The sequence below is a fragment of the Geospiza fortis genome, unplaced genomic scaffold (assembly GCF_000277835.1).
Source record: "Geospiza fortis unplaced genomic scaffold, GeoFor_1.0 scaffold8, whole genome shotgun sequence".
Lineage (NCBI taxonomy): Eukaryota > Metazoa > Chordata > Aves > Passeriformes > Thraupidae > Geospiza > Geospiza fortis.
This window is the reverse complement of record NW_005054414.1, coordinates 2,110,098-2,132,470: the sequence shown is the minus strand read 5'-3', so window position 1 is coordinate 2,132,470 and position 22,373 is coordinate 2,110,098. Positions and strand designations below refer to the sequence as shown.

The following is a 22,373-nucleotide window of genomic DNA, read 5'->3' as shown; positions in this document are numbered from 1 at the left end:
CCCAGGTAGGACAGCACATCCTGGTTAGGATCTGGCAGAAAAGAGACTTGAAATTAACCTTTCACAAGGGACTTGCCAATGGAATTGACTCATTGCTGAAAAAGGCTTGCTGGGGGTGTATGGGATTGAGGAAATACTTATAAATATGGGTGGTTGAGATAGCAGGGCAGTCTCAGGACCTCTTTGAAAAGGACAAGGTGGAATGAGATTTTATATTTCATACTATACAGAATATGGCTGAAAAAACTCTGTGAATCATACTCCTGGAAGAACTCTCTTTATTCTAATTGGTTTTGTTATGATCAGGAATACCTTCTGTGGTTGCTTCTGTAGCTCTAATGAGTTCTGTGAAATTTAATGGAATTGTGTGTTTTCACAGCCAAATCACTTAAGGAGAACTTCTACCCAAATTGAGTCTTCAAGTCCTTCAATACACAAAATTTTGGAGTATGCTGCAGTAACTTTAATAGAAAGTAGAGTTGAGCTCCAAGTATCATCCTCACTGTCCCTACAACAGCAGTAAGGAACCAATTATTATTTGCATTTGCCTACTCCTGTCTTACAAAATATTGCAAAAAGTAACATTGGAGTAACGATCAGTATTAAATAAGCACCAGGAAAAGCAACTACAATTTCTGATAGTCCTTCTCCCTATTGCCCACCCTTGTCAGAGCCCAAAAATATGACTGTCTACTTTGTGACTCTTAGTCTTCTCTATGTGTCATTTGTCCAGCAAACAGTGCAGCATCTGGTTGGAAGGTTTGCTGATAGCACAACAGATAAAAAAACAGGAATACTGTGGTTTCCTTGTTTTAGAATGTTATTTGAAAGGCTGGATACTGAAATGATGGGAATTATTTACACATCATTGTTCACCTCTCCAGTTTTTCAGCCAAGAAGGGGAAAGAAACATGTGGGTGATGTACACACCCCTCACTCAAATGCAAGATTCTTTCAGACTCCTAAGTTCACTTGTATTTCTGTTCCAGGGCTGGTTTGCTCCAAGGCATTCCCATTATCTTGCATGTCTCTGGCCTCAGATGACCTTGGGGTAGAGCACTTCTTTTGCTTTCTTGCTCTGGACTGTGGACATTGTCTGCAAACTCGCGGTGTTCCCTGTGATTTTGGTTTTCCCAGAAGCTCTGTGTTTGCTTCAGTGCTTAGCATACTGCTCTGAGCAGTGATTGAAGTAGTCAGGACCTATGCAGCCTTCATAAAGAAAGGTATTAATTTTTCTGGGTTTTTTTTCTTTTTAGAAAAAAGCATCAAGCATAAAATTATTCTAAAGCAAAACACAGTTTATACACCTCGAGCTTTATGGAGATGTTGATGGGAATAAAGCACTTCAGCTCTTCCATTGCTGCCCTTTCTTCTTGCACACTATCTTTTATCAGTTTTTGGGTGAAATATTAATGAATATTAAAGCAGGGCAGTAGGTTTTATTATCTGTTTGCTCTCCAGGCCTCTTTTATGAAGTCAGACAGGTATTATACAATATCTGAAGAGACAGAAACTTTGAAAAGCTGGCTGCATGCCTTGTGTTTGCACTGAGAACCTGCATGAATGATTCCCCTACTGAATTTTCATTCCTGTAGAAAAACCCTGTTTATCTGACCCATTTGACCAGAAACACCATCCCTAGCAAACCCAGAGATGCACATAACTTGTATTACATTGATATAGCAATCTTTGAATGTTCCTTATGTCCATTTGTCAGAGGAGACAGTTTATTGTGATAACTGGAACAATGAAGGTTAATGTCTAAACTTTTATACTTCTCTTTTCAGAGGTGTAATTTGTACACACATATTTCACCCAAGCCTTGGTAGCTGTAAATAGATATGTGGAGATTAAAAAAAAAGGACATGATTAGTTACTGAATTTTTTGCAGCTCAACAGAGATAGGAATTAGCCTATGATTTGTACCTCAATTCATTTGCTAAAGTAAAAGGCTATTGGCTTAGCAATTAGATTAGTTATTTTTCCCTTTGAAAGAATGAAAAACTTCAGCAAATGAAGCCCTGAAACTTTCATTCTCATGTGCTCTGTCCACAGTTCTTAGCAAGTTTTGTAATGGCTTTTATCAGCATTAGTGCTACCTGTCATAACTACATAATTACAGCACCTAATTATATTATTACTTATTTACCCTAGTTATGTAATTGGATGTAATTGTGCAATTATGTAACTCCTCAGTCAGCTGAAAAATGCTCTAAAACCAGCCTATGCTCCTAAGAGTAAAGGATACTGTGGTGAATTGGACATCTCTCTAAAGCAAGGCAATCTTTGCTGGGAAATTACAGGTTCTTTTCTCCATTATGGTCATTGGGACCATGAACCTTTTATTCCCATCAATGTGGCAGGGAGAAAGCAGTACAGATAGGTTGAGCAACACCAGCCTGAAATTCTGAACAATTGTCTTCTGATTCAGTTCTTTTAAAAGCACTTATGGCACACAGCAATGACCTGGCATTGACCATGTGACAAAATATTTTAACTGTTTTATTTTAAATATTTTGAAGGTGTCAGCTTTTTTTCATTATTATTTTTCTTTTTAAGTGTTGAATAAAAGAAGTATTTAGGCATGTCATGAGGAAAAATGCATTCCCCTTTTGAAACATTCTGATTGTTCTGTTTGCTGTTTTTAAATACTGAAGTTTTGAAAATTCAGCTGAATGTAGTGCTTCTTTGAGCTGGTGTTGTTGTTTCTTTTCTTCCTATCTCCAGCGTCATGGTTTTGCCTCCTTTTTCTATTAGATACCCAGAAGTGGGTGTTAGATTGAAAAGCAGTGCTGGGAATAATGCCAAATGAGCCATTGAGAAGCCTCACAATAGTTGTCATTCTGCCCATGCTGTGTGCTGGGCAGCGCCAGCCCTTTTCCCTGGGCACCCTCCTCTCTCCTGCCTTTTGCCGTGTTCCCACCTCAGGGGGGGAGGTGTGATGTGAGCCATGGCAGCTCCTGGCTGCTCCCAGGGGTCAGTCACGGCCAGAGCTGCTCCATGAGGCTGTGACCCCCCCGGTACAGGAGCAGGGAGAGGGGACAGGCTCCCTCCTGGAGCCAGAGCTGCTGGCGTACAGCCCCTGGCACACCTTGCAAAGGGGATTTTTTTCATCTTAGCCAACGCCAGCAGACGTAGCTGAGTGTCAAAACAGCCAAGGTGTGAGCCAAGGGCACCTACAGAGCCCAACAGCTGTGGGTCAGGAGGCTGCCTGCCCATTCCTTCACACCTTGGGGGAGGTTGCTCCAGGGTTACTCAGCGAGCAAAAGGCATTTCACCAATGTCAGACCCTGGTGTGCTCCCCTGGTGTCTGACAGAGTCAGTGGCCATTCCCGAGCAGGCCACGTGGAGCTTCTAGGGGAGGCAGCTCCAAGGGAAATTCAGGCAGGAGAGGTGGAGACAGTGAAAAAGCACTGTACAGAAAGGGGAAGGCATGCTGACAGCATGGGGGTTTGTGGAACAAGCTGTTCTTTACTGCTGTCGATTTTTGTCAAAGAATGTAGTAAAATTATATGTACTAAGAGGGCTGTTGACCTCTGCTCTTAAAATAAAGCTTCTTTGCAGAAGGAAGAAAAAAAAGTTCTTACATCCAAAATTCTTCTATTGTGTTATCCATCACGCTTTTGAATTTTGGAGGTAAAAGTTTTTTCTGCTAGTTCTGTAGATATTCTTATTACATCCAAGGATCACGAAACACTGTATGGGTAGAGAGAATGACCTAAAGCAGAGAAATGTCAACCCAAGGTAGCATGAATGCTGCAGAAGGGGCACTTGGGATCTCAGGAAGACACTCTGTGTGCTTTTCACATGCACTTTGGTGATTCATCCCAGACAATTCCAGGAGTTTCCTCCCCCAGATGTCCACCAGACCCTTCTGCTGCAGTGAGAGCAGAGGGGGGAGGACCAGGGACGCGTTTGTTCACTCCTGAGCTGCTGCAGTTCACAGCCCAGAGTATTAATGTGAAAATTGATGGCCACTGAAGTCACGCTAGTCTGAACTGCACTGGTTGAGGAGAGGACACGACTCTGGTTCTGCTGCCTCTGAATAGGTGGGATAATATCAGCAGGGAGAAAGGGCACCAGCTGTTTGGAGTGACCCCTTCAGCTGCTGCAGCTGAATCTGCCAGGGACAGTGAGCTGCTGCTCCTAAACTGCTTCACTATAAATAAACTGTATTTTTGAGGCTTCTTCTTTATCATTAATTCCAGTTCAGCATGAACTTTCTGATCTGGCAACTCACAGGCTTGAAAATCCTTACAGGACTTGAGCACACAAATGTTATGCTGGAGTGGGGCATGGAGTTTATAGCTTTTGGGAAGTTAATAATGCTTCCATTGTTAGGGCTGGGTTATTTTACTTTTTAAGACTGGCTTTGCTCCAAAAACTAGCAGATGTTATCGAAGGCAAGCTTGCAAGGATGAGATGTATGTGCATATCATTAAGCAATGCAACTTTTTCTTAATTACTTTTAAAAGGCTGATACTGTGCATGTCACGTTATGAGTAATTACTTACCATGGCAGTGACACCAAGAGCACAAAAGCTGTCTGCTAAATAAGACCTGAGGTCTCTGAGAAGGGCTCATTTCCTAGGAAATGCAGTGCTGGTTTTGTCTGCAGTTGGGTTTTCATAAAATAAGCAATTAAAGAAATACACCTAAATAGATGATTTACTGCTCCCATTTCTCTGTTGTGCTCAAAATAGGAGAGTGAGTGAGAGTGCAGCTCTCTGAGTCCTTCCACATGGGCATGGGCCATGTGAGGAGTCCAGGGCTTTGGATTAGGTATACCAGGTCCCAGAGAAAGTCCTTCTTCTGCATCAAGGCCTGCCCCAAATCCACAGAGGAGCTCGGAGTTGATCACTATTGAGTGATACAGTCACTAAAGTAGAGCCACCCTCAGACATCCGAGTGTTAGCCAGGTTTTACATGGACAAAATAAATTGAGGCACTGTTCTTTCTGCTTCTAGATATTGAGTTATTTTTCTATTGTTGCTTTTCTCATTCCTCAAAAATAATTCTCATTTCTGTGGGAAGACCACTGCTATTTCTGCTTCTCTGTACAATTTTGCCTCTATGCTATTATCTCATTAAAGTGCTGAACACCTCCCCCTCCACTTCATAAAATAAGCAATCACAGTAACATGCCTAATTAGCTGCTTTCTTGCTCATTTGTGTTTCTCAAAGCATGAAAAGTTAAGATCACGTGAGGACTTTGCATCTTTGCACAAAGCTCCTATTCTTCAAGAGAGCTGAGCATCTTCTTTTCTACTTGAAGGGTTCTGCATCTTCCAGCAATGGGCTCTTAGTTGGCCTGCTTGGCTCAGTGATGCATGAGACTTGGGTAAATAAAGGGAAAGGTGGGCTTCATTTGGTACCTCCTTGCAAAAGCTTGAGGTTTCAGTGGGTTTAGGTTTATACACCTCCTTTTCAGACAGGCAGAATTAATTATCCTGCTGCTGCTTGAACAGGAAGCCATGGATCTGATCCTGCCTCCTTAGAAATGATGTCATTAGCTGGAGCAGGAGAGAGCTTGGTATCCAGGGCAGGTGCTGCAGCACAGGCAGGTTTGCTGTGTGCAGTGAGGGGATGGTGATGACCTTTGTCCCCCAGCTGACTCAGGGAGGGAATGGCCATGGCACGGAACCCTTGTCTCTGCTCAGCCCCTCACATGCTTGTTAACTTCTAAAGCACCAGCGCAATCCTGTCCATTTCCTTCTTTCCTTTAAAATCACTTCTGTGTACACAGCTGTGATGTAATTTCAAGTTACAGAGCAGAGCATAAATCTCCTCAAAAGTATATTCATTGATATTTGGGCTTTTTTCCCCCCTGAGATCCAGAATCAGCAGTTTGATGCTACCCAGACCTAGTCTTTTTGGCCCCTGTGATATTGTGGCTCACTTGTAAGCTTAGCTTGATTTCCTCTGTATTTTCAAGATTTGGCCACCTGTCTGTTTAGGCTTCAAAGATTTTGCTACAAAGATGGGTTCTGCCTTGATAATACAGTGTAGTCACAGCCTCCTTGTCCTCCTTCCAACTTCTACTTGTTCAATTTGCAAATTAAAATAAATGAGCTGAGTTGGGTTCCTGTTTGTTTGCTTGCTGCTGGCCTTAAAAACCCGAGGAGGGGTCTGGACCCGAGGCTGTGTTCCTTGAAGCTTGCACATCCCAGGAGCAGGGAGGGAGGGGTTCCAGCTGGAATGCACCGAGCAGCGCTGCTGGCAGGACACGGGCTGCAGCTCCCTGCTGGAATCTGCTCCTGCCTCCACCTGCCAGACACTGGAGCTGTTAACTTTCCAGGCAGCCTGCAAAAGCCATCTTTTATCCCTTTTTTAAAGAAGCCTGTGGCTTGAGATGGATCTGTGTGTGGGCAGACCTTTATTCTGTGATTCCAAGTGATGGAATGGCTCTCCGAGGCACTGCATAGGCACCTACTGTTGCACTTTAAATCCTGGCCGTGCCAGAGCCCTGATTCTCCTGGGACTGGCTGCACAAGGCTTTGCCAGTGAAAGCTGGACCTTAACTGGGATCACTGCTAGTGATAAGAAGTTGAACCCCAGAGGAATAGTGTGATGAGCAGATCCTGAAACGTGTCAACTGAATTAATTTGATTTTGCTCGATGGGAGAAGCAACAGACACAAAACGCTTCAGTGCTGTTTGAGAATATTATTGCAACATTTGAAAACAATTATTGCTCTTTGTATTACAGTGGTACTAAGCCTCTGGCTGCTAGAATGGGAAAGAGACTGAAAAATTGTCTACAACCAAGACAGATAACTGCAGATGCTGAGGAAGGGAAGGATAGCGGGGTTCCCCAAAGACATGAAGGCAGTCAGTAAAAGAACAGAGAGATGAATTTATTGCCTTACCAGGAACTACCTTTAAAAGTAAATAGGTCTGAAGTTGTTGGGACTCAAAACATAGCAGTGAGATTCTGCAAGATGCAAACCAGGGAAAGGCTACCAAAAAAATGCAGTTCTGCTTCTGACCTCTTACAATGCAGAGGCAGCAAGATTTGGGGGGATTTAGTGCAACACTGGTGTGAGCTTGATTTACAAGGTGCTACAGATATGATGAAGTTACTTGTTTGCTGAATCTATCATGGAAGGAAAAATCCACTGGCCCATATTACTCTGCATGGATAAGTTTCTGAATTTGTGTAACTTTGGTCTCATTGTGCCATTTATCTTTTGGGATCAGCTTTATGAGATTTGGTCAGGCTTTTCTATTTGGTTGCAAGGCTGCTTTGCAGAATCTTCCCTCTTGTTTGTGTGGTGGATGTGTGTATGATAAAAAGCTAAGATTGCATCATCTTTAATAAAAGCAAAGATGTATAGCCTAAAGAAATCAGATTAGTTGTAGAGAAAGAAATCAATCAGGCTGGCAAATTGCATCTGTGGGACAAAGTGCAAAATGTTTGTTTCATACAGTATTTATTGAACAAATTTGTTGAAAAGATGGTTAAAAATGCTCTACAAGAAAAAAAATAGGAACCATTTTGTTCAATTTAAATGGCATTGATGTATTTTTTACATCATGAATTCTTGCAATATTACCAACAACAGCCCCTGATAAAGTACTTTGCACAATTGCCTCACAGGGCATTTTGAGATAAAAGTATATATCGGAGATTGTAAAGTGGCTGCATCCAATTTATATATAATGGAACCCACTGCAGCCATCCTCCAAAATTCAATAGATCGGGAATCACATTACACTTCTGTGAGTTTGGGGTAGTAGGAGCTCTAAAGAGCCTCCAAAACAAACAGGCCACTTTAAATCATGTTTAATGAACCCTGTGTGTTTTATACACATGTGATTAAAATGTTTTGTTTCTGTTTTTCATTTTGCGGGGTGATGCAGAAGGAAAATCCCAAGTTCAGGCCTGTGAAATGGATCATCTGCTTGTTCTCAAGCAAAAATTCAGTTTAACTGAACACAGCAAACCATTTAAAATTCTGGACTGAAAAAAAAATCCAAAAAAGAAAAAGCAGATCTGTACAGAGGATCCATAATATTTCCTAGCAAAAGCAGTAAATGAAAATGCCGTATAGGCAGATAAAGGGTCATGGTGTTTTTTTCTTTTATTCATCTGTGCCTGCAGCCTTGAAAACAACCTACAGCAGACACAAACCTGAACAAGTAGAGGGCACAGTTTTGCTGTTTCCCACCTATTTCCTGAAGAGAATAAAAGTGCAAGTGGATAGGTGGCACCTTGTGTGCTGCAGCCGGACCTGCCATGGGGCCAGTCCTTGGCCGTCGTGCCTGCATGGGCAAGGAGCTGTTCTTGCTGTGCAGAGGAAGCCACAGGCAAGCATTTGAGCAGAGCAAGGGGTCAGAGGGCAGGTTGATAGTGTTCAAGCCCATAGGGCTGGAAGGTGGCCATTGCTTGGGGTTGTTTTGTCCAGAGATGCTTCATAGGGGAACTTAGATCTTAATCCTCTCCTTTGACTGGTACTCAATATGTGCATTTATGGTCTTCCAGGTCTCTTCCAACCTTAATGATTCCATGATTTTGGGCATGTGTAAGGTGTGTGCATGATTGTATCGTTGCCTAAAAATCTGTTCTGTGTGGTCATAGTCAATAATTCTTATTAATTTTCAAAGAAAGTGTTATTCTTTCAATTGTCCTTTCATACTGCCCCATGTGCAGTACGTATCAGAGTGCAAATGGGCCTAAAGCAGGAACATTCAGATCAGGACTCAAAATGCCTCTGCTCTGGCAGCATCCTAAACCAGAACAATTGCACTGCCATCAGCAGAGCTCTGCCTGTGTAAAGCTGAGAACAAGGTCAAGTCCTGAGCCTCTGAAAAACGAGTCTCCAGCTGAGTCTTTGTATTTCCCAAAGATTCTGTTACACCAAATTGAAGCTAAAGCCAGGAAATGGACAGTGCTTGCAAAATACAAGGTGACAGGACCAGAGAATTAAGCTAAATGTGAAAAAATTCCCAAAACACAAATTTCAACAAATACGCTCCTGAATCCTGTGCTTCAAAAGCTAGGAAGCAGAGGTCATGGCTTAGAGTTTACCATGGAGTTAGACCCTGATCCATTGGATCAAACCAGCAGGCACATTGACAAAAGCAGGTCCAAATTTGTGGTGTCCTCACCAGCTGGTTGGTACATATGTGTCTGAGGAGGAGACATCATCTGTGGTCTGGTACTGCAGGGGATGTTTACATTGCAGTGGGATTCATGCCACTGCCTTTTGTCTGGAGTTCAGCGTCTGGAGTGTGCTGCTGGCGTGTTTTGTGAAGGAAAATCAATATTAAAAGAGGAATGGGAGAAGGGGGGGCTCCAGCTTGCTGGTGCAAGCAGTGTGGGAGTGGGAGGGCAAGGGGCTGGAGAGGCATCGGAATTCTGGTCACTCCAAGCAAAGCCAACGGGAAGCAGCGACGCCACTGCCGGGCTCGGCGGGGTCCTGGCCCACAAACCAAGCATGAACTCACTGAAATGCTGTGGGGAGCAGCAGGGGAAGCAGAGGAGGCAGGAACAGGTCAGAGTTGGAGGCATTTTGGTGGCAGAGCTGGGGCTGCATGGGCAGCTCGACCCCTCTGCTGTGCCAGGACTGCCCCGGTGGCGCTGGGGGAGCTGAGCCTGTGGGGTTCCAGAGCAGCACCCCGGGCACACCCAGCTGGGAGGGCACAGACAGACCTGCCACGTTCCCTGCACACAGGCTGCCCTGGCACTGTGCTGAGCTTCCCACACCGAGACAGCTGGAACTGAAGCAGAGCCTCCCAGGCTGCCTTTACAAGGTCCTTTCTTTAAGGACATGTGTGCTTAATGTCAGAATATTGAAACCATACCCACATGAACAAAGTTAGTAAGCCAGTGATTCATTGCTGTTTCAAACCTCTATCTAGCCACAGTAAATTCCTGCTCAGTAGTGACAGTCTGTGTCCACATGCAGGCTATGATTTACAGCTCTGTGTTTTGTATCAACAACATCTGTTTACCAAAAGAAGGGAAAAAAAAGCCAAGAACATTTATTTTCTAACCTCTGTACCAGATGTTTCATTATGCTCAAGATCCAGGGATTATATCAGAAATAATTTAATTATTTTAAATGAATGATCTGAAGTGTTTTTCCTAAAGTATGTCTCGTAACCACTAACAACATGAAAACATAGGAATGTGGAAAAATAAACTCATGTTTTACACAAATTTATAATTTTATCTATTTTAAGGGCACAAATGTTATGGACCAAATCCTAGCTTTTGATGGTAGTGTTGGGATTCTTGAATATTTGCACAGGACAATATCAATTATCAGGGTTATGAGAAAGATAAGGTGGCAGAGAGCAACTGACACAGCAGAAAAAAGCAAGAGCTCAGAAACGTGCTGTGGGGAAGGGACGACACCAGGAGCAAAGGTGTCTTCCAGGAGAGCAGTGCTGGGTGGGACACCAGCTGAGGCTCTCCAAGCACACAGGAGCTGTGCCCTGGCTGTCCCATGAGTCCCCTGAGGTCCCTGCACACCTGCAGATCCCTGGGTCTCACCTGGACAGAGGCTGGAATGTCCCATCTCAGAGACAAAGCTGCTTAGTTTGGTTTCTGCTTGTCACCTTCCAGAGCAGAGCTGCTGGAGTGGGATCTCTCCCCTTGTGGCTGCTGCAGCCCAGGTCAGGGTGGCCTTTTCCTCTCTAGGGACATGCTGTGACTCACAGACCTGCTGTTGGCACGTGGCTTGCCCACAACTGCAGTGTGAGAGCAGATTCAAACTTATGGAAAAAATTACTTTCATTATTATTTCCATCTTTTGGAGGTAAATGCAAAGTCCCTTAGGTGTGTTTGATAAGCAGAAAGATTGTGGTGCTTGTCCTTTACAGAGCTTCAATTTGAGTGTCTGAACTGCCCCATAGAGCATCAGAGAAAATTCTTTGCAATTTGGGGTTTATTATCATTCCTCACCATAATTTTTGCAGGGGTATCATAAGTGGGAATGCTGATACAGAAACACTGAGACATTTATAACTGCCTGGCCTGGATATCAGTCTTGAAGAACTCGCAATTACTCAGAATTACGGTGATAGATTCTGTTGCAGCCTTCCAAAACATTCAGCCAAGTTAAAATGAAAGTAAATGCATCAATGACACTGCTCAAGCAGACTGTGGGTCTGTGTTTGTTGTGGTTTCAACCTTCTTTCAGGGGGTAACAGGTTTTTCTGTTTTTCTGTGAGCTGTGGGAGCTGTAGCACATATCAATCCAGTGCAGACCCAGCCAAACCTATTAGTTCTCTTGTTGCATAAAGATTTATCTGTAATTGCCAAGGTTTATTTTTATTTTCTTTGAATTACTGTTCTGGATGCATATAGATGCATAACAATTCCTAATTTCCCTCCCTATATTCTTGTACAGCACAGATTGCTTATCAAATACAGTCTTAACATTAAAGCGTCAAACAGGATTTGCAGAAAGCTATTTAGGTTTGTAGTTTAGGATGAACGTTTATCAAATTGTGGATTAGCTGAATCATGCACTGAACCAAATTATTATTGTCTGTGATTAAATCACAAAGTGGTTATTGCCCTGTGTCATCTAAAGCACACGATAGCTTAAATCTTGAAAATCCCTTTTTAAGGTGGCTATAGGAGCTACATAACACCAGACTTTTAGGACCAGACTCTGTCCCTAGACAAAAAAATAATAGCTTTTGAAAGGTCATTTGGACTGATCCCTCTCTGCTTCTATGGGCAGCACACTGGGAAGAGAATGGATGGATTATTTGCATTTCAGACATACAGAATAGTTCTCAGTAAATAGATCTCTTTGTACCCAGCACTGAAGTATTTATTCAAGGTGCTGGCCCAGAAAAGGGGAGTGAACTGTTCCTTCTCGTGCCTGAAAGGACAGGGGCTGCCTGCTGGAGAGCAGTGATGCCCAGTTTGTTTGCCCTCATGCTGAGGGCACAGAGGGCTGGCAGTGCCACTCCTCAGCCCTGGAGGCCATGGGAGCACCAGCAGGGTCTCTCCTCAGCACCAGTGCAGCAGAATTTTGCCAATCCAAAGGGGCACTTGAGGGGCTACAGTCTTTCTAAAGACGCTCAGTCTTCCCAAAGTTGTAGGAGGTTTTTTTGGGGGCTGCTGCTGTGGCTGCTGCCTGCCCACAAAGATGTGTTCCGGGACAGCCCAGCTCAGCACATGAAGATGCCGGTAGCAAGCCTTCCTGGTGATTGATGTCCACGCTCCTCTAGTGCACCTTTCAGCAACCATCTAGCTGAGGAGCAAGAGGGCTTCCAGCACCCCTATTTTCTCAGCCTTGCAGTAGGGCACAGCCCTCCTGATGACAGCCTGGCTGAGTCACCAAGGAGAGAAGGATCCTCACAGACCTGTGGGCTGGGAGACACAGTGGCTGCTCCCCTCCCCTGGTGCATGCCCAGGAGGAGTCATGAGCAGTAATCACCACTTTTCCTGGTGAACAGATAGGAGGGAAGTCCTGAAAGGGCTTGTTTTCATGTTGCAACAAGGGGTCACGGGGTGGAAAGGGCTGAGAGTCACTGCATTAGAGCGTGCTGGAGAAATGAGTCTGGCACAGCTGACGGCGGCGTGGCCCTCGCAGCCCGTGGCAGTAGCACCGGCTGAAAGTCTGCATTAGGCTGCCTTTGCTCCTCTACTTCATCCCCCTTGTCCTATTCTTTGACCTATTTTCTCTCACTGTTATCTAGTAATCTATTTTTTAAAGGCTCAGCCCAGTCTTTCCTGCTGGTTGCAGCTGATCCATCTCGCTGCTAGCCTGTGAAACCAGCACCTCCTAAAGAAACATCCCTCTGCCAATTACTCCGAAGGCATGGATTCAGCTCAGTGTGAGAGCTTGATTGAAGCCAGTTGGCTGTGCCAACAGGACAGGGATGGCTCAAGAGAGGCTTCGTACAGAGTATAGAAACTCTAAACAGATTTCTTCAGTCTTCCCTCCATCCATGTTCAAACAGAGCCAGCAAAGTCAGAAAAATGGCAATATTTTACCAAAGAGGGGACTTACCCACAGCTCTGCCATCCCCCTGGAAAGCCCACAGAAGGGAATGAGAGAGTTGCACAGAAAACTGCAGGAGGCAGACGCAGACTTCTGCTCTGAGCCTGCCTCTCTGAGACGGAGGGTTTGAGGTTTTCCAGCGAGCTCAAGGAGCAAATCCTCTGAGCCCTGTGATTTCTCAGGCATGTGCCCTCGCCGTGGGCACCTCGAGTACGTGCACCCAGAGCCCTGCACAGAGGTCTGGCCCTGAGGGAGCTGTGCCTGTGGCTGGAGCCCTGCCAGCCGAGGGGAGGACGGAGGGGGTAAGCATGCTGGATCGCCACACCAATATCTGCTCTGCTCTGCTCGTGTGCAGCCTCTCTGGCCCGCAGCCTTTTGGCTCGCCCCACCTGCCTTTCTTCCCTTTTTTTTCCCTTTCCGCCAGCTGAACTGGCGGAGAGGAGGTTGCAGCTCCTTTCTGTCCCTGCAGCTTTCCTGTCTGGCTGACGCTGTGCCCTGGACACAGATGTCTGCTTCAATATGGATCCTGCGAGGCACAAGTTACGCTTGCAGGAATAGCGTGGAGAGGGAAGAAGCTGTGATCCCTAGGTGGGCTGTGAATTGCTGCCGTCCTGTGCAAGAATGAAATAACAATAACAACTAACAACATACTGCCTTAAACAGTGGTTGTTTAGAAAGAAGATGTCGGTACATTTTCACAATTAATTATTTATCCAGGCAGCTACTTGGTTTGAAAGCATCCCGTCCACATAGCTCACCCTCTGTGAGCTCATTAATGCTCGAGCTGTGTCACCTCGGGCTAACCTGGTGGCTGTTGATTGAGTCCCGTGACAGCTGTTTGCAGAGGTTTGCCCTGCTCCCTGCCAGCAGCCTGCCTTCCTCCTCCAAATTACCTCTCCGTTCCAGACAGGGTTCAAATTTCTGAGTGAACGCTATCCTGGGCAAAATGGTTGGATTTCTGAGAGTAATAGGTAAGGCATGACAGATAACATCCTGCACACCCCCAGGAGTGCTCCTGCATGTTACAGCTTGAAGGTGTTGGTCAAGGTGAACCCTGCACCGAGCCCATAAACATTTAAGTCCCAGAACAAGTGTTCGGGGGTGTACAAACATGTTAATGACCTCCAGTTAATTGGCAAGCAATTACCTTGAAGTAAAAATAGCTTTCCTCTTGCTGAGCAGTCACAAGAGTGCATGTCCCCCTATGAACACTGAAATTTTTGGCCAAGGAGCCTTGTCCAACTTGCCTTCTGAATCCTGGCAGGTCTGTGATCAAAAGTTTGTTGTCCCCAGCACCAACTGCTGCTTGTTTGTGGTAGAGACTCAGCAAACAGAGCTGTCTGCCAAAGCTAATTTTCACGCTGCCCTTTAATAAAGTTCTGCAGTTCATAATGCAATGAAAAAGTAAGATCATACTGACTGGCAAAAGCGTGTGGTTCAGCAAGGGAAAGTACCTGCTGTGTGCTCTATAAAGGAACTATCAGTGAAAGCTAGGTAAGTATTTTTAACCTAAAGACAGCTTGGCAGGCTATAATGTGTCTCCTACCGAATTTTGAATCTTTCTGATCCTTTGCATGACAAAAATACACAGCTGGACTGATTCCATCAGATGTGTATTGCAGCTGAGAACCAAGAGGCCTGCACCTAAGACAGCTCTTGGCACTCCAGTTGGGACCCATGGGCAGATGTTTGAATTCTTGCCTCTCTGCCACCTGCAAAAGTCAGCAGCATCTTTTCAGGAGGTCTCCAGTCCATGCAAACCATCAGCTTCTCTCAGAACTTGGATCAAGTCCTTGCTTGATCCTCCACAATACTTTGGGGAAAAAAAGGTCCAGATTTTCCTGATATGTAACCAAACCACACCTGGGTTTCATTCCTGGAAGAGATTGTCACAGCATTTCTAAGAAGGCAATAACTGGGCACACGTGAGTCTGTTGCTGAAGTCCCATGACTCTGGGGCTTGTGGTGGCCGAGATGAGCTGGCACGTGGTGCAGGGTGGTTCCAGCTGCAGAGCCACATCTGCTCCCTGTGCTCCACAGCAGTGGGTGAGGTGCTTGCTGCCTGTGCCATCCCTGTCTCCAGCTGCTCCTGGCCATCTCTCTCTGCAGGCAGTGTAATGTCATGCTGAGGAGGAGAGAAGCAGGTGACACTGGGAGCCTCAGGACAGCCAGGGTGTCTGGCACAGATTCCTCTGGATGCTGCAGTGGGCTGCAGGGTCAGTCCACAAAAATCTTTCCAAAGCAGCCAGAGGTCTCTGCTTTGTGTCCTGGAGGAGTGAGGGAGTGGCAGATGGAAAAAACAAAACTAGCAAAATGCATTTCACAATCCTGGCAGCAGTACTCGGCAAACAGAGGAGCTACAATGATGGAGTCTCAGATTGCTCTCCCTGTGCAGCCTGGCTTTAGGGACTTTGGCGTTGTTGTGAAGCTTGAAAGGGCTCCTGTTCCCTCCGCTTGCCTTGCATTTGGTATCCTCAGGTGTTTCAAGCAGGAGAAGCTGTAATGAGTACAGATACCAGAGCTTTCCAGGAAACATTCAGGTACAAGTGCAGCTCTGTTCACTGTAGCTGCCTTGAATTAAAGTTCTGTGCCTGTAGTGGCAGACAAATTTGCTGGCAAACATTTTGAAAAAAAAAAAAAAAAACGAAAAAGGCATCAATCCAGAAAGGCACTGTGCACAAACTAAGCTTAGTATAAATGAGTACACCTGTGCTTGACACCAGGCACGTGATGAATGCTCTGCTACATCCTAGCCAAAATAAATTTAAAATGAATATCGGCGTGTACTGGTGTGAGATGAATGCTGGTCTTGTAAGCAGGACCGCATGTGGCAGAAACAGGATCCTCCCGCCCGGCGTGTCAGCTGGGGATATCCACAGGGAGGGTCACGTGCGCTCCTCTCCAGCTCACCAGCAGGGCTGGTGAAAACAGGTTTTGATTTGAATGAGTTATGACCCATTGAAAATGGCATCATGTGTGACCACAGTAAATTGTCATAATGAGATCACGAGGCTGGAGAAGTGAGCGGCGAGCAGAGGCCGCGTTCCACCGGCGCCCGCGGCTGCCAGCCTGGGGCTGCAGAATGCAACCCGGGGACACGCTCCTGCTCCCTGGGCATCTTTGGTGATTTAGGGACAGGACCAGGGCTCGCACAGCCAGGCAAAAACCCACTGGCAGTTTTGAGTTAAAAAGAAGGAAAAAAGCTAAAATTCATACAGCTTTGCATTTAGTCTTATCCAGAGTAGCAGAGGGGACTGGGCTAACACAAAGAGTGGACAAACACAAGTACTGTTAGTGCTGCCATGCTCACTCAGGCTTAGCCTAGCTGTTTCTAAATCATGCTGCTGTAGGAAGGGAGGGTTTGGTGATCAGGACAGAGCACTACAGAGGTGAAAGGAAATCCTCCCAGGTTCACAGGTCTGCCACACCAGCCCTCCTGCACCCTGCTCAGGCATGGCTGCCCTGGGCTGCCCAGCTGTAAATTCTGCAGAATCATCACTGCCTTCTCTATTTTCATGGGAAAAATAGAGGCAAAGTCTAAGACTATGATCAGTTTGACGGACTTAAAACTTTACCAAATACCTGGACAACATAAGTAGCAGAGCTCCTGCCTTCCAGGTGTCTTGTAGGTAGACTTTTGGCAAGAGCTCCTTTCTATTCCTCCTGACACAGTGCTGTTTGTGTGGGGCCATTCACAGCTTAGGGGACTGGAAGAAAGACACTCATTCTGCTTCTCTTCTCAAGTTATCAAGTGCACGTGGCCCAGCCACATCCTGCCGCTGCCCACGAGGCACAGGGCAGAGGTGCGTGCGTGCTGCCCGCTGCAGGACCTGCTCTGCTCCCTTGGTCTCAGGGCAAACCAGGCTGCTTTCCACGTGGCTGCCGCTCCTCTAGTCTTGCACCCTTCTGTCTCCTCCGTCTGTTAAGCTCTGCACACAAATATCTGTGCCCCTGAGCCATGGAGCCATTCGGGCTCGTGTGGATACGCAGCACCTTCCTGACTCATATCGTCTGTTTACAGAGGTTTGGTCATGGCTGAATTCATAGCCTGAGTCCATGGATAAAGAAACACCCAGCTCAGTGCTGTTCCATGCAGTGCAGGTTAGCCCTTGGCCCTGGGGTTGCATTTATCCAAGATGCACAGTCTGAGCAGCACATTGAATCCTAAGCCGTTCCCAGGACCCCACATCTCCTGTTGTGGGCAGCTGGCTCCAGGTCCTTCTGCTCTTCCAGTAGAGGTGCTTGAGGCTGATCTGGAAGGCTCTTGTCTTGTTTTCCTGGTGTTGCCTTGCTGACATTGCTGCAAGGACAGCCAAAATAGAAGGAGACCAGCCAAGCTGAAGAGACACAGGGGAAATGTGTCCCTGCATACACTTAAGAGCAAAGCACGGGGAGCACTGAGGGTTTCCTGGTGTACCAGAGGAGTCTTCCCAGTGGGGGCACTTCTGCCTGCCAGAGCCCCAGGTGAATGTGCCAACACTGCCCACACTGCAGTGCAGGTGTAGCTGTGGGGAACCCAGATTTTCCAGTTGGCACCTTCTCTGCAGCTGATGAGAACCAAGAATAAAACTGCTCGTTTGAAATACTTTCTGAATTTACTGCTTAAGCTCACTTGCTGTGTGTCATCCACTGAGCAGAAGTACTTCTGAGCTTTCATTCTCTAGTCTCAGCTTAGTAGCCCTGCATAAACCCCTACTGACATGCCTTATTTTTCTAATACCCGTGTAGGAGAAGAATCTGGACTGGTTCCCTCGGATGAGAGCCATGTCTCTGGTTAGCAATGAAGGCGACAGTGAGCAAAATGAAATCAGGAACCTGCAGGAGAGGCTGGAGTCAACCATGAGCCTTGTGAAACAGCTTTCCAGTCAGCTGGCTGAGCTCAAGGAACAGGTAAGTGCCCTGTGTGGGTAGCAAAGTGAGCACGTGTGGGTGAAGGCGCTGCCTTCCATCATGTCGCAGTCAGGACAGTGTTACAAAAGAGACTTTTGTCTCAGGAAGGTTTTATCTTTCCCTCCAGCAAGCTTTCTGGGTAGATACACTGATAAGGGTTTGGAGTGAAATTGTGCTCTGTTAGCAACAGCAGAGACCAGGTAAGGAGAAAACTCTGGAGGGGAATTAGTCATGAAATGCTCTTGGTGAGTGTGCAAGGACAGAGGGGAAACTGCAGAAGGGATGAGGGGCTGCATAACCCGGCAGTGAAAGCAATGTAGTGTCAGGAATAGCTGCGTACTGATGGGAGCCTGGAGGGAAAAAAGCCTTCTGTGTCCAGCCCTCGGGTTTTTCCCCCACTGAGAACATCAACAGTGCCCTTGTGAAAACAATTTGCAGAGCCTGTTGCTTTGCTTGTGTCACCCTTGTGCTGGTGCCCCTCCTGCGGCTCCCTCTGCTCTCCCGTATGGAGCACAAGCTGCTGGCCTCCCTTAAAGCCTCCCTTAAAGCCCTGCTCCTGCCCACATCGCCTGCCTGCTGTGTTTGCTCTCCCTTCAGGATCAAAAGGCCAGCTCCTTTTTTGCTACAGGTGCTGGTCACCTCTGCTTTGCTCATTACAGCTTCAGAAAAGCATCTGTGTGTTTTCTTTATGGGAAGCCCTTCAGTGGCATCAACAGAGTTATCTAATTATTCCCCTTCAAATCCCTCCTTAAAACTTCTCCCTGTGAAAAACCCAACAAAGGTTTAGGCTGGATGTGCTGAGACCATTGCTCATTGTGCTTACCCACAACATCCTGGTGGGATTTTTTTCATCCCCCTCTGGCTGAATCTGTTCTCTCCTGGCTTAAATTTAAACCCTGTGTGGCCGGGGCCATCTTTTCCTTCTGTGATTCTGCAGCACCAAGTGCAAACGTTGACCCTCTGCAGGGCTACACAACACAATAGCAGCACAAATAATACTCTGTAAGACCTGCCGGGGGATAAGAATAATGTATAAACGAGAATAAAATGGCCATACTTTGCAGGAAACAGATCTCCCACTTCAAAGACATCCCTTACTTGTAATTTTCTATGCTGAAGAAAAGAATTCCACTCCCTGTTGTTTTGCTTATATGTATCTTGCTCTGTGACTGCTAAATAATAGTAAAAAGGAAAAAAAAAATCTCAACTCGTCTCTCTCTGCCTTTCCACCTTAGATGACAGAACAAAGGAAGAATAAGCAGAGGCTGGGCTTTCTTGGATCAAACACACCCCATGTGAATCATCACATGCCACCACCCTGATACCACGGGGAGAAGCCGTGACTAGCCTTTCATCAGTATTCCTGCTTTATTATAGAATAAAAAACTGAGATTGAGAGGAGTGAACAGTGCCTATTGTTACAAAGTTAAAAACAACCAAGTGCCAAGATGTTAAGTGGTTTAGCTCTGGGAACAATTTGTAGCTGTTTTTCATGGTTGAGAGGGACCACAACCTAGAATGTGAGCGATACAAGGCAGCTCGTTTGTATTCCCTGCCTGGCTCTGGCTCCAGGGCTGCCTGGGACACAGGCTGGGACAGACTTGGCCACATCCTGGGAGCCCCTTTCTCCCCGGAGCACCGGGAGAAGCAAGCTGAGCAGAAGAAGGAGAGGTGTTTATTGAGGCAAGCACGACAGCCTGGCTCAGAATCAATAGGTCGTCTCTGGTGCACTTGCCAAATAGCAACATTAGTCATATTTGCTTGGCATTTACTATTTTTTAATTACCAAAAATATGTCAGTCCGTAAGCAGTGATGTTGCTTCAAGTAACTTCTACTAGGAGGGAAAGGGGAGAAACCTCAAAAGACTGGAGGAAGAAAAAAAAAAAAAAGGAAAAAATAGAAAAAGTTGCAAAGAGAAACATTAACGCTTTTGAATTTTAGCTGTCACCATGCAATTTCTTATTTATAACATGGAGCACAATGGATCTACAGCTGTGGGAATGTTATGCACATAATACTGACAACATAACTGGAAGTGATTTCTTTCTCCTGGCTTCAGATGTTCTCGATTAATGTGGCCGTGAGGTTTCACATACTGAGGAGTTAAACTGTGTTTTAAATTCAAATTCCAATGGAGGATTCAGGGGGGGAAATTATACCTGTAGTTTGGAGTGTGTATGGGATTTTATTTAAAAAAAAAAGCTTAGAAATTTCTTTTTGTACAGAAATGTAATGGTGTCATTACCTTCCATAAAGTCATCTTCAGCAAGAGTTGATTTGAGTAAATAAACACCAAATTCTGCCAGCTTTCCTCTGAGCTACAGATCATGGGTTGATGGTTTTGCCTGTCCTTCCTGCTTCCAGGGGTTTGCAGGGAAGCGTGGTGGGGAACAGGGGGACAACATCAGGGAGGCTCCTTCCAGCTCTGAGCCCTACAAAAGGCAGCAGCTAAGTCACTAGTGCAGGTTTCTGCTCTATCCTGTATTTCTTGGGATGGCTTGAAAGAAAAGTTACCGGGTTTCCACAGAGCCCTAGGGGACTCTTTTGTCTTTTAGGAAAAAAATGAGGGGCACAAATGGGAGTTGTGTCCTCGGTTCGCTTTCATTTTCAGTGGGTTTTGGTTACCAGATTGTCTCACATTTGAAAATGCACCTCTTGTTACATGGAGTCACTTTTTAAACCAAAATATTTTAACAATGATTTGCCCCTGTAAAATTTTCATTTTGTTATAAAAGCCATTTTGATCAAAGGAAAAAATATTGTTGGTGTAAATATTTTCCAGTTTCTTCCTGGAGAAATGCTGTTGTCCTGGTTAAGGCACTACTCAAACCAACAGCCTAGAGTAAAGGGAAGGAAGGGGTATTTCACTCTCTTTATCCCAAATTCAAACCAGTTCTTGAAGCTACTTTTTTTTCTTATTTTTTGTGGCAGCGATGTGGCTGAGATAAAAGTAATATATTGTAGCAATATATTTATACCTTCTACCACTAAAACATGTCCCATTGGCTTCAACTGTGTCCTTCAAAAAATAGTGTAGAAATCAGAGGTTTGTGTATTTTACTGGAAGCAAATCTCTTTCTGTTGGCCTTAGTCCAGAGAGCGCCCTGGTAGTGAGAGGTGATGGCCAAAGGAGCTGCCCACAAAGTCAGCAGTAAGGTGGTAGGGACTCAGACCCTGTAGCTGGATTAATTCAAATTAGTTCATACAGTTAATCAGATCTACTCACAGCTTCTGTTGCAACAGCAATTTCCTTTTCTCACAAGTGTGGTTCTAAAACGCAAAGCACAGTTCAATTAAAAGTTAAACTCTCATTATTTATTGGGGGGTGTGTGGCTGGCTAATACTGGAATGGGTTGGCACTTTTCTTGTTTACACTCAGAAAAAGCAGCTGCACATCAAGGGAGGCTTCTGCTGCTGGAGCTGGAAGAACTTGAGGCTGGATGGGTTTGTGCCCTGAGCTCAGGGCTGCAGGTGGGTGCTGCTGGTGCTCCCTCTGGCTCACACCCAGCCCACATCCCCCGGGGCTCAGGAGCCCGGCTCCTGCTCTTCAGAAGGGACAGTTACAGCATCAAAATCAGAGAACAGATGCTGGCTGGCCTTGGCCACGGTGCCTTTTTGCTGTTCACAGCTTCCCAGAGAGACCTCCATAATCAGTAACAGTGGGTGATGCTACTTGCACAGACTGTAAATATATTTCACTGAGAATTTTGACGTCTTTGCTGTTTCTGTCAAAACTTAGGCCCTGCCCTGCTCTCATCCATGTGAGCAATCTGTACACTCACACGTGGTAAGGCAAACAGGAGGCTCTTTGCATGGATAATGGTTGCAGGGCCAGGCCCCAAGACTTAAAGATTGTGAAATATCCCCATGAATGAGTTTATAACAAAAATCATTGTTTTATACATATATTTATGTGTATATCTCTGTTTAATGCAGCTGGGGTAATCTCTTCCTAGGCAAGTATCATTTACCTTACCTATTTATATGAAATGATTGCAATGAAGTTAAAATATCTAAGAGCTTTTAATGCCTTAGAGAGATTTATAATTATAAGCTCCTTGACAGTTAAAATCTACTTAAGTAAATGTGTCCATTGCTGCTGAATGTAACTTTTAATAAAATGTGTCATTTTATAGATGTCTGTCTCATTCTTGGTGCTAAGGCTGGGGGGAGATGTGTGTTCTGGTTTGGGAAGACCAGGCTGGGTGGGAGGCCAGGCTGTGGGTGTGCACCCATTCCTTCAGCCCTGAATGGATGGAGGCTGAATGCAGCAAGGAAAGCAAGAATTTGTTTTATTTCAGGTGCAGATTGCTCCATCGAGGATGGTGGATCCAGGCATGCTGCTTTTCCCAGAGGCTGGATGGCAGCTGGTGTAGGATTTGCTGGGTGCTCTTTGTTGAGGCCAGGGGAGCCCTGGGTGCAGGTGGGCAGAGGCAGGGATGGCTCAGGTGTTACCAGGTGGGGATGAGCAGGCTCAAGGCAAACAGCCTCAAGGGTTCTGCTGCTGCCTGA

At 45.6% G+C, this 22,373-nt stretch overlaps 1 protein-coding gene across 1 annotated transcript in view; it reads left to right on the top strand.

The window, feature by feature from the left end:
• The window catches only part of ITPR2 (inositol 1,4,5-trisphosphate receptor type 2), a 242,890-nt gene extending 220,892 nt beyond the window's left edge, over window positions 1–21,998 (top strand). The window contains exons 55-56 of the mRNA XM_031061432.1: window positions 17,699–17,860; window positions 19,096–21,998. Coding sequence (XP_030917292.1) covers window positions 17,699–17,860; window positions 19,096–19,182 — 249 coding nt within the window. The 3' untranslated portion in view covers window positions 19,183–21,998. The remainder of the gene's footprint in view (window positions 1–17,698; window positions 17,861–19,095) is intronic.
• Window positions 21,999–22,373: the final 375 nt, after the last annotated feature.